At 44.2% G+C, this 16,166-nt stretch overlaps 1 protein-coding gene across 5 annotated transcripts in view; it reads left to right on the forward strand.

Moving 5' to 3' along the window:
* Positions 1-16,166, forward strand: part of LOC137378196 (DNA (cytosine-5)-methyltransferase 3B-like) — a 313,202-nt gene that overhangs the window by 228,989 nt on the left and 68,047 nt on the right. For all 5 annotated transcript variants that reach the window (XM_068048370.1, XM_068048373.1, XM_068048372.1 and 2 more), the window contains exons 15-17: positions 3,698-3,782; positions 8,820-8,965; positions 9,306-9,396. In XM_068048370.1, coding sequence (XP_067904471.1) covers positions 3,698-3,782; positions 8,820-8,965; positions 9,306-9,396 — 322 coding nt within the window. The remainder of the gene's footprint in view (positions 1-3,697; positions 3,783-8,819; positions 8,966-9,305; positions 9,397-16,166) is intronic.

Genomic DNA, 16,166 nt, shown 5'->3' on the forward strand with positions numbered 1-16,166 from the left:
TGGGGATTTATCCACTTTTAAGCCCGCTAAAACAGCTAATACTTCCTCCTTTTCGATACTAATTTGTTCAAGTATATCATAATCCCCCTCCCCCCTACAGCAACATCGTCCTTCTCCATAGTGAACACAGATGAAAAGTAATCATTTGAAACCTCACCTATGTCCACACACAGATTGCCACTTTGGTCCCTAATGGGCCCTACTCTTTCCCTGCTTATCCTCTTGCCCTTAATATACTTATAAAATGCCTTGGGATTTTCCTTTATCTTGTTTGCCAGTGTTTTTTCATGCCCCCGCTTTGCTCTCCTAATTACTTTTTTAAGTACCGCCCTGCCCTTTCTATACTCCTGTAGGGCCTCCACTGTTTTCAGAGCTCTGAATCTGCCATAAGCCTCCTTTTTTTCCTGATCCAATCCTCTATATCCCTTGACATCCAGGGTTCCCTGGACTTGTTGGTCCTACTCTTCACCTTTACGGGAACATCTTGGCCCTGAACTCTCACTATTTCCTTTTTGAATGACTCCCACTGGTCTGATATAGACTTTCCTCCAAGAAGCTGTTCCCAGTCCACTTTGGCGAGATCCTGTTTTATCATATTGAAATTGGCCTGCCCCCCCAATTCAGTACTTTTATTTCCGGTCCCTCTATGTCCTTTTCCATAACTACCTTAAATCTTACAGAGTTTTGGTCACTACCCCCAAAATGCTCCCTCATTGCCACTTCTACTACTTGTCCGGCTTCATTCCCTAGGATTAAGTCCAGTACCGCCCCTCCTCTTGTCGGACTCTCTACATGCTGGCTCAAAAAGCTCTCCTGTATGCTCTTTAAGAATTTTGCCCCCTTTAAGCCTTTTGCACGAATACTATCTCCTCTAATATGGGGGAATTTGAAATCCCCTACTATTATCACCCTATTATTTTTGCACCTCTCTGAGATTTGCCTACATATCTGCTCCTCTATCTCTTCCTGACTGTTTGGAGACCTGTAGTACACTCGCAGCCAAGTGATTGCCCCCTTTTTGTTTTTAAGTTCTACCCATATGGCCTCATTAGAGGAACCTTCTGAGATATCATCCCTCCTTACTGCAGTAATTGACTCCTTAATGAACAGTGCAATGCCACCTCCTCTTTTACACCCTCCCCTATCACGTCTGAAGATTCTGTACCCTGGGATTTTGAGCTGCCAGTCCTGCCCTTCCCTCAACCGTGTCTCAGTGATAGCAATAATATCATATTCCCATGTGTTAATCAATGCCCTGAATTCATCTGCCTTACTAGGAAGACACCTTGCGTTAAAATAGATACAATCCAGCCTTGCATTATTCACTTGAGCCTAAACAGGTCTATATTTACTCTGCCCTCCAGACTGATTTAGTTTCTCTTCTATATTTGATTGTACATCACCCCCTACTGTATCTCCACTCTGTATCCCATCCCCCTGCCAAATTAGTTTAACCCACCCCCCAAACAGCACTAGCAAACCTCCCAGCAAGGATGTCGGTCCCGTTCTCATTCAGGTGCAACCCATCCAACTTGTACAGATCCCACCTTTGCCAGAAATAGGCCCAGTGATGCAGGAAACAAAAGCCTTCCCTCCTGCACCATCTCTTTAGCCACGCATTCATCTGCTCGAACCTCCGATTCCTATACTCACTAGCCCTTGGCACCGGTGGAAACCCAGAGATTACAACCTTTGAGGTCCTACTCTTTAATCTGCTACCGAGATCCCTAAATTCTTTTTGCAGGACCTCATCCCTCTTTCCACCTATGTCATTGGTATCAATGTGGACCACGACCTCCAGCTGTGCACCCTCACCCTCCAGAATATATCCATGACCCTTGCACCAGGGAGGCAACATACCATCCTGGAATCACATCTGCGTGATTATGTGGACCAATTATCCATTTTTCATGTAAAAATAGAAATTACTGTTTCTATTGTTGCATGAACACTTAACGTGCTTTGTACAAAATTACTTTGTGCTATTTAACATGTATTTTAAATGGATTAATGGCTCTGTTAAAACAACCATGAGGAATTTGATACAAATAGCTTCGTAAGACAAAGATTGGATGTTCACCAAAACTACTAAGCATTATCACCTCGTTCCATGACAATCTGAAAGGCACAATTCAGCATAACGGTGCATCATCAGACTCTTTTCCCATCTTCAGTGGTGTGAAACAGGGCTGTGTTCTCACATCCACACGGTTTGGGATCTTCTTCTCACTGCTGCTCTCTCATGCGTTTAAGTCTTCAGAAGAAGGAATTTTCCTCCACACAAGATCAGATGGCAGGTTGTTCAACCTTGCCCGCCTTCGAGCGAAGACCAAAGTACGGAAGGTCCTCATCAAGGAACTCCTCTTTGCTGACGATGCTGCATTAACATTCCACATGGAAGAGTGTCTGCAGAGACTCATCAGCAGGCTTGCGGCTGCCTGCAACGAATTTGGCCTAACCATCAGTTTCAAGAAAATGAATACCATGGGACAGGACGTTAGAAATGCTCCATCCATCAATATCAGCGACCACATTCTGGAAGTGGTTCAAGAGTTCATCTACCGAGGCTCAACTATCACCAGTAACCTGTCTCTCGATGCAGAAATCAACAAGCGCATGGAAAAGGCGTCTGCTGCTATGTCCAGACTAGCCAAGAGGGTGTGTGAAAATGGCACACTGACACGGAACACAAAAGTCCGAGTGTTTCAAGCCTGTGTCCTCAGTACCTTGCTCTACGGCAGCGAGGCCTGGACAACGTTTGTCAGCCAAGAGCGACGTCTCAATACATTCCATCTTCGCTGTCTCCGGAGAATCCTTGGCATCAGGTGGCAGGACCATATCTCCAATGCAGAAGTCCTTGAGGCAGCCAACATCCCCAGCATGTATGCCCTACTGAACCAGCGGCACTTGAGATGGCTTGGTCATGTGAGCTGCATGGAAGATGGCAGGATCCCCAAGGACACATTGTACAGCGAGCTCGTCACTGGTATCAGACCCACCGGCCGTCCATGTCTCCACTTTAAAGATGTTTGCAAACCCGACGTGAAGTCTTGAGACATTGACCACAAGTCGTGGGAGCCAGTTGCCAGCAATCGCCAGAGCTGGCAGACAGCTATAATGGCGAGGCTGAAGAGAGGCGAGTCGAAGAGACTCAACAGTTGACAGGAAAAGAGACAGCAGTGTAAAGAGAGAGCCAACTGTGTAACAGCCCCAACAACCAACTTCACCTGCAGCGCCTGTGGAACTCTAGAATTGGCCTTTATAACCACTCCAGGCGCTGCCCCACAAACCACTGACCACCTCGAGGTGCTTACCCATTGTCTCTCAAGACAAGGAGGCCAAAAGGAAAGGAAAAGGAGTTTCCTGTCGGGCGCACATAATTTTCATTGGGTGAATGATAGCCTCCTTTAACAGGTAATAACTGACAATAGATGAGAAACAATGTAGCTTTGAGCTAACCTTGCAGCTAATCATTTAGCACTGAGACAGAAATGGTTTGGACAAATTGCGTTAAAGCATACGAATAAAACCTTCCCCCAACAAAGTAGTGTTCTAACACTATGCAAATAAGAGTCTCTTGGAGATGGCTTTTTGTGTTAGATTTTAGTTTCTATAATTGAGATTTAATTGTAATTATAATGTAGCATCCATATAACCATAAATGACTAATTTGAATTGTCTTTTTTTTAAATTCCAGGATCCACCTAAAATTTACCCAGCAGTTCCTGCTGAGCATAGAAGACCAATCAAAGTTCTGTCACTCTTTGATGGAATAGCAACAGGTAAAATTCCCAAAATATTGCATTGTAATATGCAGAATCACACCAAGCTTCTGCAATTGTGTGTATACATCAAATTTTACAATTATCAACTGCAACTTATTTGTTAATAAACATACGCAAGGAATTTTCTCAGGAGTTGTATCAATTGACTACCATAACTGCAGCAGAGGATTGACCAAAATCTTGGAGAGATGCATAAACAGGATTTCCACCCAAGTTACAGCAGCCCTCGTGAGGTGGTAATCATCAATCTTATGAAGTTAGACTCACAGTCAGCCTCCACATTGGCAACTACCCTAAACACAAAAGGACCAAAGTTGAACAGCAGCATCCTTTAAACAGTGAAAATCCTAAAATTTAATAGGAAGTAATTTTAAAATTGCAATATAAGCTTAAATAGATAAAATCAAAATACTGAAGATGCTGGAAATCTGAAATAAAAACAGAAGGTGCAGGAAATTCTCAGCAGGTCTGGCAGCATCTGTGGAGAGAGAAACAGAATGAACATTTCAGTTCTGTGACCTTTCATCAGAACTGTAATTTAGGCTGGAATTTTACCCCCCCCCCCACCCCCCAAAGAGCGGGATGGTTGCAGTGGGGGGCATAAATGGAGTGGAAGGCTCCGGGGCCCTTCCCGCCCCGCTGCTGCCTCTGCCGCCACTTTACGCAGGGCGGCGGCGGCGAAAAACGGCCCACCCGCCCCAGGCCAATCAAGGCCCTTAACTGGCCAGTTAATGGCCACGTAAAGCCTGCGCCCGCCGCCACAAGGATTTTACCCTTGGCTGGCGGGCGACCCAGGCCTGAGAAAAGCCACCTGTTAAAAGTAGGCGGCTTTCAGATGGCCTGGGGGGAGGGGAACCCTCCTGATCAGGCACCCTGTGCCCAATGGAGGGATGCCCCCGATGCTCCTACACGCCCCGCCCCCCTCCCCCCCCCCACCCATCCCACCAATCGACCACCCTTGCCTCGCCAGGGCCTGACCGATTGCCCCTGGTGAGGCCCCAAAAACCTACCTGTTCTCTGGGGCTCCCCGACATCTTGCATCTTCAGTTGAGTTGCAGTCCCAGCAGTGGCCACCGCTCCCGGTGGCACTGCTGAGACAGAGAGCTGCCAGCCCCCTGTCTGCGTCAATGAGGTGGAATTCCCGCCTCCGACCAATTAAAGGTCTGGGGACCGCAAAATGCGGTCCGGCTCCCCAGGCCAGGCAGAAGCAGGTTCGCCACCGACTTTTCAGTTGGTGGACAGCTCCCATCCACTGAAGGTAAAATTCCAGCCATAAGCTTAAGGTTCAGATGATAGCTATGACCAGTTGACTCATGTGTTCTACAATGTGATCTGGACCTGTGATTAGGTCATTGTCATGGAATGAATCTCCAGTATCCACTAATCTTTAGATTAGCTAACTGGTTGAACAATTGATGGATTTTTACATTTATTTAAAATGACTCCAGTTGAATTATAAAATGGCAGTCAGCCAAACAAATCTGCACCGGTGCTTTTCCCCACAAATGCAGCCTAACCTAGTCTAATCTAATTCTACTCTCCTGTTCTCTCAATACTTGTTAATATTTTTATTTTTTCACCTAGCTAATTCCCTTTATGAATTATGCTTCAGAAATGGCTGTGGCAGAGATCTTCACATTCTAATGTCCCTTTTTATAAAGATGTTAATGAAATCACCTTTAATTATTTTTAGTAATTATTTCAAATTTGTGCCCTTTCATTGCTGTCTCAACAACCAATAGAAACAATTTATCCTATTTACCATATCAAACCCTTTCATAATATTGAAGACCTCTTTAAGGGCAACTTTCAACATTCGCAGGTCTAGGTAAAGAAAAAAAGCCCTAACCTCTAAAGTCTGTTCATAACTGTAACCTCACAGCCCTGATGACATCTCAGTGAATCTACAATATGTCTGTTCTATTGTCTTTATATGCTTCCAAAGCAGGCTGCCTGAAACTGTACATAATACTACAACTTTGGTACATTTAGTTCATTTTTTGGACCTCCTTGCTTTTGTATTCAATGCTTTTAGACACAAAGCTAAAAAATCAATTTTCCTTTTCTATGACTTTATCTGCATGCACTGATATCGTCAATCAATTGTGTTCCTGCTTGCCAAAGCCCCTCTGCTCCTCTATATTTAAAATCTTACTTGTTTAAGGTATATTTTCTTACCCTATTCTCATTTCAACTAAAATATATAACTATGGAGTTCTGTACATTGAACACCATTTGTTCCCGTCCTGATAGACTATCCATGTCCTTTGGCAGTATTTCATGATCTATGTCACAATTTGTTGTATCTCCCCAATTTGGTGTTATCAGTAAATTTTGATATAGTTCCCTCAATTCCTAACAGCATAACATTTATGATTATTGTAAATAAGAACAGCTCCGAGACAGACCCAGTGGTTTACTTTGTTTATTTGATGATTCACTGAGCTATGCAAACCAAGAAAGCCCTCGCTTTGATCCCTAATCTGTGATCTTGGATCAGTGGTTGCTTGGCTGTAAATGGTTCTCAGTTCCTGAATTAAAGAGGGGAAAATCAGACACAGTCCTGTTTCTGATCATTGCTGAATGATTCCTGGTGGAAGTATATTTATGTGAACAAGAGCAAGCTTGTCTGGTGTCTCAGGATCAAGATCATCTTTGATCCCCAAGTTCCCCCAACCCACCCAGAGTCGATGAGCTTACTCATTATCAAGGTTCACAAGAAAACAGCCACGTCAACAAGGCATCGGAAAACACCCTAGAACCGTCACCCAGCAAAAAATCCACACCTTCAGGAAAGGATGAGAAAATTGGTGAGAAATAAATAATCCAGTAAAACATGTTTGTTTTATGTTGATAAGAATACTGGGAACTTTCTATCTGCATCTTGGCTCAATCAATTATGCTGTTCCACTGTCTCATTAAAAATTCGGTCAGTTGCAACTTGGTACATTAATTGATCTGTAGCATCCTAAGCCAATTTTATCTCGCCTCTCCACCACTGTAAATGCACTATTTGTACTGCCAAAATCAACTTTATTAAAAAGAAGTGTCATCTGTTCTTTTTTTTTGCCTCCGGCAACCACTCTTTGGGTTCCTGTCAAACTGTTTTCTCATAAATTCCATGAATCCTCATTGCTACTCTTTTTCTAGTATAGTCACTAGCTCTACTAAAAAGAAAACTAACTGTCTTGGTTGACTTTTCTTCTTTAACTCCAATCTCAGTATTCTCCATTTTATTCTACCACTGTGAGCGACATCACATTTTATCCCAGCCTAGTGTGGTGAACCCTTTTACTGTAGACTCTAATAAAACCTCTGATCCACATATATAATTCCCACTGTTCTCCATACTCTGTGCTTATCTTGAATCTCTCTTTTTCCTAGTCTAACTTGCTTTCTCCTTGGAAATTTGCTTTGGTTCATTGCACCCCCAAGAACGGCAGTTATTCTTCCTCTTCCAACTACAACCTTTAATCCTCATTCATCACCGGCATTCTTAGCCATGCTATCCCTTCTGATGTCAAACTGAGCTCTCATATCTCTTCCATTGCTAAGATGGTCGACAAGATCTTTGGAGGGTAATTTTCACTTTCAGCATTGGCAGTAAACTGGCACTTGACCTCAATGTAGTGCATGTAATAGGCAACTGGTTCAGAACCACCAGTTTATCACTTGCACAGAAAGTCAAAATTGGCCCCTTGATTTCCTCTTCAATGCAAGTATTTCATTCCACTTCAACAGCTGTTATCTCTCTGAAGCCCTGGTCTATCTAAGTCTTAGTTGATGCCCCCATATCTTGGGAGACTCACAAAATCCTAAATAAGATACAAGGAAAATCTTGCGTGCAGATATACAATCTATTTAATCTCCCATTTCTACTCTCTCTTCCTATCATATTCTTTCCTCTATTTTACCAATGCTACTGTGGTCAGTGCGCCTCTGAAATTTCTTCTGTTTTCATAAGCACCAGATTCTTTCCCATACTTCCCCCCTCCCCCTCCATGTATTGAAAATGAGGTTTACTGCACTGCTTTCTCCTAAAATTCACTTGTTTCCATGACCTCAAAACTTTAGAATTCCTCATCTTCCTCGATCCTCATTCCTCACTTTGTGTCTACTCTTCAACTTACTGGTCATTTTTACTCTTTACAGCCTCAACAATGTCCTGAATAACCTTGGCTTTATATGTTGATTTTCATTTTTTTTAATATTCTGAAGCATATGTTCCTATGCTGGGAGAAAGGGACAATTCGCCTTAGAGTGCCTTGCATTTTTCAATCAGTATTTTGACTAATATTGCCCTTTTTGTCCAATCCTTTATATACTTCTTTCTGCCTTTAGGTTGCCCCAACAAGGTACACCATTCCTCGATTGAGCGGGAACGCATTGTACTCTTGGGTTTCTACATGTGCTACTTAGCCAGAATGCGAGCGCAGCCTAGGGAAACTTGTTTCCAATTTTCTTTCTTTCCAGAAATGCCAGACTCACCACTTAATAATCGAACTAAAACTGGGAAACTGAGGGCTTGATCCACCTCCCTAAACATCCACTCCCTCCAGCACCAAAACACCATGGCTGCAGTGTATCCTATCCACAGAATGCATTGCAGCAACTCGCCAGAGCTTCAACAGCACCTCCCAAACCCGTGACCTCTGCCACCTAGATGGACAAGGGCAGCAGGCACATAGGAACACCACTATCACTAATTGCCGCACCAAGTCACTCACCATCACCAAGGCTTCAGCATCATTGGATCAAAGAACTTGAACTCCATATCCATCAGCAATGGAGGAGTACCTTCACCACATGGCCTACAGGGGGTCAAGAAGGCAGCCTATCACTTTCTCAGGCAGCTAGGAATGGGCAATAAATGATGGTCTTACTAGCCATGCCCATATTCCAAGAATGAAATTTTGAAAATACCTAATATCCTATCCTATGTACTGTGGCACCCAATAGTATCACTCTTCTAAGTGGTATCCTAAATTGCTGGCCTTAAAAGCAGCTGATTGGTGTTTCTCTTGTTTTCTGCAGGATATTTAGTTTTAAGGGACCTGGGATTTAAAGTAGAGAGATATATTGCATCTGAAATATGTGAAGACTCAATTGCTGTAGGAACTGTCCGACATGAAGGAAAAATCACATACGTGCATGACGTCAGGAACATCAGCAGGCAAAACGTAAGAGAAATCAACAGCTTAATTGGGAGACCAGGTGATGGAATAGCAGAGCCGATAATGAAGTTTTCCAATAATGCAGTTGTTGCAAAGTCAGAAACTTTTATCTGCCTCTGTTGGGATGCCATTTTATAGTGTACATAAATGTGATGTAATTGTGGAGGGGTGGAGGAGGGTACGATCACAGCACAAACTGTAACTGCTTACAGTAAGGCCTGTAATGGTGAAATGAAGCAGTAGATAATAATTGGTTCTGGATTTACCATTTCCATACTTTAAGAAGAAAGTTATAGCTAATGTGACAGGTATCTTATATGGAATCGACTGTGCCTTTTCATTTCAGATTCAGGAGTGGGGTCCGTTTGATTTGGTGATTGGAGGAAGCCCATGCAATGATCTTTCTATTGTAAACCCTGCAAGAAAGGGTTTATATGGTAGGAATTATTTATTTGTCTTCAAGTAAGGCCAAAACAAAACATTTATGATTCTTAAAATCCTACTTATCAAAGATCTGATGGCATTTATTTTGTGTTTAGCCCTTATTTCTTTCTTCCCTCCCAATAAATGTTAGCTCCATTCATTCACACTATCCTCCATCGTCCCAAGAGTGGGGATTATCCACTCCATGTCACAGACATCTTCATTGGTCCCATCAGTACCATTGAACCAAATTTGAATATGAATCTCAGTCAAGAAAGGAGTTTGATTTCATATCTCCAAGGTCAGGGCTAATTATCCGATGTTGTAGCTTTTGCTTGATGATTATCAATTTATTTTTTCTTGTTATTTCCTCACATAAACTACTGTTGTATGACTGCTGTCAGGGTCACTGTATGATAGAAATACATATATTGTTGGCTAATGTGCTGATCATTTCTTACCTGCATCCAAAGAATTATTCCATTGTGGTGAAACATGTTTTTTTTTATTCATGGGATGTGGGCGTCGCTGGCTAGGCCAGCATTTATTGTCCATCCCTAATTGCCCTTGAGAAGGTGGTGGTGAGCTGCCTTCTTGAACTGCTGCAGTCCATGTGAGGTAGGTACGCCCACAGTGCTGTTAGGAAGGGAGTTCCAGGATTTTGACCAGCGACAGTGAAGGAATGGTGATATAGTTCCAAGTCAGGATGGTGTGTGACTTGGAGGGGAACTTGCAAGTGGTGGTGTTCCCATGCATTTGCTGCCCTTATCCTTCTAGTTGGTATAGGTCGCAGGTTTGGAAGGTGCTGTCTAAGGAGCCTTGGTGCAGTGCATCTTGTAGATGGTGCACACTGCTACCACTGTGCGTCAGTGGTGGAGGGAGTGAATGTTTGTGGATGGGGTGCCAATCAAGTGGGCTGCTTTGGCCTGGATGGTGATGAGCTTCTTGAGTGTTGTTGGAGCTGCACCCATCCAGGCAAGTGGAGAGTATTCCATCACACTCCTGACTTATGCCTTTTAGATGGTGGACAGGCTTAAGGAGTCAGGAGGTGAGTTACTCACCACAGGATTCCTAGCCTCTGACCTGCTCTTGTAGCCATGGTATTTATATGGCTACTCCAGCTCAGTTTCTGGTCAGTGGTAACCCCTAGGATGTTGATAGTGGGAGATTCAGCAATGGTAATGCCATTGAATGTCAAGCAGAGATGATTAGATTCTCTCTTGTTGGAGGTGGTCATTGCCTGGCACTTGTGTGGTGCGAATGTTACTTGCCACTTATCAGCAGAGGCCTGGATATTGTCCAAGTCTTGCAACATTTCTACACGGACTGCTTCAGTATCGGAGGAGTCGCGAATGGTGCTGAACATTGTGCAATCGTCAGCGAACATCCCCACTTCTGACCTTATGATTGAAGGAAGGTCATTAATGAAGCAGCTGAAGATGGTTGGGCCTAGGAAACTACCCTGAGGAACTCCTGCAGTGATGTCCTGGAGCTGAGATGATTGACCTCCAACAACCACAACCATCTTCCTTTGCACTAGGTATGACTCCAACCAGCGGAGAGTTTTCCCCCGATTCCCATTGGCTCCAGTTTTACTAGGGCTCCTTGATGCCATACTCGGTCAAATGCTGCCTTGATGTCAATGGCAGTCACTCTCGCCTCACCTCTTGAGTTCAGCTCTTTTGTCCATGTTTGAACCAAGGCTGAAATGAGGTCAGGAGCTGAGTGGCCCTGGTGGAACCCAAACTGAGTGTCACTGAGCAGGTTATTGCTAAGCAAGTGCCGCTTGATAGCACTGTCGCTGACACCTTCCATCACTTTACTGAATAAATTTATTGTGCCCCTCTCCCACCCCACCCCCCCAATAACAATTAAATTAATTACTTTCCCTCTCCTCCCCACAACACTTACCTTGTCCACCTGATCTCCCCCCCCCCCCCAAAGTACATAAACTTTGAACTATAACCTTTCCCACCATACCCCTCACACTGAGAAACCTACCTCCTCCACCCTCCCCACCAGTATTCCGCCTTGGTTCCCTGGACAGGGATCCAAAGGTGTGGGAGTACTGGCCAGTGGCACGAAGATCATACCGGGACAGACAGCGGGAATGTAGGTCTCATTAATTCATTGATTTTAATGAATTTAAATATTTAAATGGCAGTCCCCGTCGCCGAGCAGTGGAGGTGAGGGGCCGCCATGATGCCTTGCTGCCACTGGCAATATCGGGCCAGACGTTCCCGGTGTTGGTGTGTGTGGTGGCCCTCTCCCGGAGGCATTTCCCGGCCTCCCACCAGGATCCCTGATGTCGGGGAGTCTGTAAAGTTTAGCCCATAATGATGGATAACCAGTAAGTGGCAGGCTTGTTAAATACTTTGTATTTGTTTTTGCAGCAGAGTAACAGGACAAAATACCAGCAATATTAGGGAACCTAAAATAATTCAAGGGGAGGAACTTAATGGATTCAATTTTAATAATAAAATGGCAATGGAGAAAATAATGGAAGTATAGATGGACAATATTCCAGGGCATGATAGTTTCTGCTCTGGGGTATTAAAAGAAACAGGTGGGGTAACTGGAGATGTGTTGATTATCATTTTCCATAGCTCTCTAGATTCTGGAATTGAGTCTTTCGATTGGAAAATTGCAAATGTCATTTCACTATTTAAAAGAAGGGAGGGAGGGAGAAACCAGGAAACTATAGCCATGTCAGTTTAAGGTCAGTTGTGGGAAGTTACTGGAATCTATCCCTATTTATATGGCTACTCCAGCTCAGGGAAAGAGTGACTGAGCACTTGAATATTTATGATACAATCAAAGAACGTTACTTTGGATTTGTGAAGGGCAAATCATGTCAAATTAATCTGGTGATGGTGGATAAGGGATGAATATTGTCTATAAATTTCCAGAACACATTTGATAAGGCTCTGCATCAGAGATTATTCACAAATGGAATTGGAGGTAACTTGTGACATGGGTTGGTAATTAGAGGGTTTGATGGCCAAATTTATAGGCCAGTATTTCAGTCACTCTGCCAGGTAGAAAATCATCTGTGTTTGAAATGTTCTGAACTGTGGCTTATTGTTGCATTATATTTTGTTCTGTATTATGGGTCATTATGTTTGCCTCATTTGACCACTCACATTACTTGGAGAATCTCTCATCTGGGACAGGGTTTTTGTTATTATCCAGAAAGCCAGTTGGTGAAAGGATAGCACTGGAGCCAATCTTTACACACTATTATAACTATTTACTTGCAGAGTTACACATTACAAGCAAGCACCTCCTAACCCCAGCCATCACAGTTTCAATTTGTGTCTATTTATACCTCTTTTGATCCAACCAGAGGGTTGCCGATAAAGAGGAACAAAGTAACAAAAAAAATGTTAAAGACTTTAATCTGATGAGCTAAGTTTCCTTTAAAGTGACATTCCCGGGGTGATAAGGTACTCCACTCCCACTGGTTGCGGAAAGCCTAAAGCATACTGCCAGACACTGCATGCTCCCTGTCCATGGAAGAGAGGCAGGCTGTCAGGCCGAACAACCTCCCTCGACTGCCCACTGCCTGGACTCATTGATGGCCACCTTGACCAGATCCAGGAGCGGTCCCACGAGGAGGTCCTCCGATTTGCCCTCTCCCCTCTGCACCGGGTGGCCAAAGAACATCGTGGGACTGAAATGCAACCAGAAATTGAGGAGCAGCCTCCTTAAGATAATGGAAGAGGGTTGCAACCTCATACATTCTACATAGATGTGAAACACCTACTCCTCTAGGCTGCAAAAATTACAAGCGGCCCAGGAGTCCGTGAATCAACATTATATTGCCTGGGACCACCGCGTAAAACAAATCCCTGATAGACCAGGGAGGGAGCCTCCCACTGGGGACTCCAGCCTCCTCAGGATGGCAGGATGGAACATCACAGTGTGTCCAGGTGGCCAATGAAGGCAAGAAAGTGAAGGGTGTGCAAGAGGAGCCAGTACAGGAAACATCTCCACGCAGAGTGGAATGGCACAGATTTCCAAGAGATAACTCAGGTCGTGGGGCTGAGGCTCCCGAGGGAGGTTTCAGGGCCTGGCACTGATGAGAAATTCCATCCGAAAAGAGTCAGCTCAGAGGGGAGTGCTCCACATGCCTGTGCTACTTCAACACTCAAGTGCAGTCGGGGCCAAGCATCACTTTTAAGAATCTCTTTGGACGCTACCCAAGGACACATGTTGTGCCAGCTCTTCTGGCGACATCCAGTCAGCTCCTTCACCATCCAGGATATCCCTGACTCTGGTTGCTTTGACAGTCAGAGCCCTTTCCTCCACCAGCCATATAAACTAAAGGAGGTGCAGATTCTGAGCAGTAGCCCCTGGAGGATAGCAGCCACTCCTAATGTGGGTTGGGGGAGAGCTCTGGCTGGAAGCGACTATGTTTCATATCCTAATTAGTTCCTGGCAAGACAGGCAGCTCCCACAAGAAGACAAAGAGACCACCCCACCCCCACATCCAATTTTATAAACAGGAGCTGCACGTCGTAATAGAGGCCTTGCAGCTGGCGGAAGAAATACGTTGCCAGCGTTCACCATCTAGGAGGAGGCTTGACATATGTGTATCTCTGCAGGATCTGAAGGTGGAAAGTTGCCACCTAGATGCAAAGGCACATCAGCACCTGACCACTCTCCTTATGTGGGAGACTCAGCACCACAGCAGACATCCAGTGTGCCCCTTTGTCCAAGAGGAAATCGAATAGTTTCTTCTGTATCTTGATGACAAATTCAGCAGGAGGGAACAAAGTGACCAACTGGTGCCACAGCAGAGCCGCCAATGGTTTGTTTATGACCAGCGATCCTGTAGGGCAGCACTCAGAGCAGTCCTGTCCAGTGCCCTAGGTGAGTGGTGACCTTGGCCTCCAACTCTTGCCAGTTCACCAGCCAGGTGTCCTCAGCAGGGCTAAGAGACTCCCAGATAGAGAGGTGGGTGGTGCTCCAGGCAAAAGGCCTGAGCTCTCCGGCAGGGAGTTTAGGTGCCACTGACTCATCGGGAGTCCAGAATATATCTCTCAGTTGATGCTGAAGGAGGATGCCATGGAGTAGACCTGCTTGACAATTGCGCATCTTCTGCAGGTCAACGGGATATGTGGTCATCAGGAGCACCTCTTCGGTGTAAGCTGAGAGGACTACCTCCTCGTCCAGCCTGCACAGAGTCAGTCCTGTCAGCCTTCTCCGCAAGGGGCACAGAAAAAGCTCCATGCAGATGGCATCTCACAAGATAGATATGTGGCACCGCTGGAGCACTTTTCTTCTGAAGAAAAGGGGCACCGTCAAGGACCTGTTAACCTTAAACAGACACTCAGCGGCGGCATACGGAAGTCAGATCCGGGTGATAAAATGCGTCCTGAACTCAAATGCCCACAGAGATTGTCCGGTCTGCAATCATGTCGGACTGGTCAGGGTGGATCATGATGGCCAGCATGGTGCCAAGACGAGCAGACATGGCCCTGGGAAAGATCTTGTAGTCCATGCTGAGAAGGGGGATTCCCAATGTTGTAACTTACTATTTAAAATAAAAATATTAAAGGTTAAATTTAGAAAGGCCGTATGCCGCCAGCAGGCCTCACATACAGCCACACTTATTGCAGATGCGCTGCCGTGTGTAAGACCTCACTGGTGGCACAGGGCTTCGCAGATGTTAACTTTATAATGCTGATATATTTAAATTGTTGCTATCAAATGGTACTAACTTTGTGTGCATATGATGTGGAACACTTGAATTTTCAAAAGTTATTTATGCAGCAAACCCTTAAGTAATCAGAAAATTATTAATAGTTTGGAGGAATATCCTGACCAGAAACAAAATGAGAAAGAAAATACGAATAATGTTTGCTGTTTTTCCCTTAAATTTCTCACCCCCTTTTCATAGTGTCACTAATTAGAATAGTGTTTTCCCCCATGGATACTGAACAGAACCTACCCATGTCTCACAATGTCAATATTCCCTGAAAGTCATGGTTAGGTTTTTTCTGATACTAAACTGTAAGGTGAGGGTCTGGGACTGTTAAGGAGGCAGTCAAGGACCTACAGTGAGAATTGACGTGCTCAAGTAGGTGAAACAGTGGTAGATAAAATTTAATTTGGAACAGCATAAACTATTTCACATAGGAAGAAAAGCAAAGACAACATAAGGTAAATGTACAGATGCATTGTCCTAGCATGGAACTTTGCTTGTTGGGAGCGTATATTCTTAGAATTACTGCTTACAAGTACACCATGAATAGTATTGAAATAGTGAAGGGTAAATGTTCCCTTTAAAACTTCATTTATGTGCGTGGCCATTTTTTTCAGTGCACGGTACCTTTAATTTTTTTGATTTTACGCATGCGCAGCATTTAACACACAAGGCCTACATGGGACCTTCCAGGCTGCTGTGCAGCCAAACACATACACAGTTTAATGGGAACATTAATCTAGAAGCAGTAGTAGACTCTATTAGATGTCTAATCATTTCAGCAAAGCGAATAGAATGTTGAACTACAATAGTAGAGGACAAGTTGGAGTTAGTTATGCATAAACTGTACTGTGCTTTGTTCAGTTCACTCCTTGAGTACTCGCTTCTATTTACTGAGACACAAGGAAGAAGGATCAGAGAAAAGCTACAAGATTGATTTTGAATGTCAGAAGATTGAGTGATGGACCTTATAGCTTTGAAAGGAGGTGACTGAGAAAAATGTTCAAAGGTACATCAAGTAGTAAACAGTATATAAACAGTAAACCTAGAACACTTTTACAACTTAAATTGTGA

Source organism: Heterodontus francisci, chromosome 16 (assembly GCF_036365525.1).
Source record: "Heterodontus francisci isolate sHetFra1 chromosome 16, sHetFra1.hap1, whole genome shotgun sequence".
Classification (NCBI taxonomy): Eukaryota; Metazoa; Chordata; class Chondrichthyes; order Heterodontiformes; family Heterodontidae; genus Heterodontus; species Heterodontus francisci.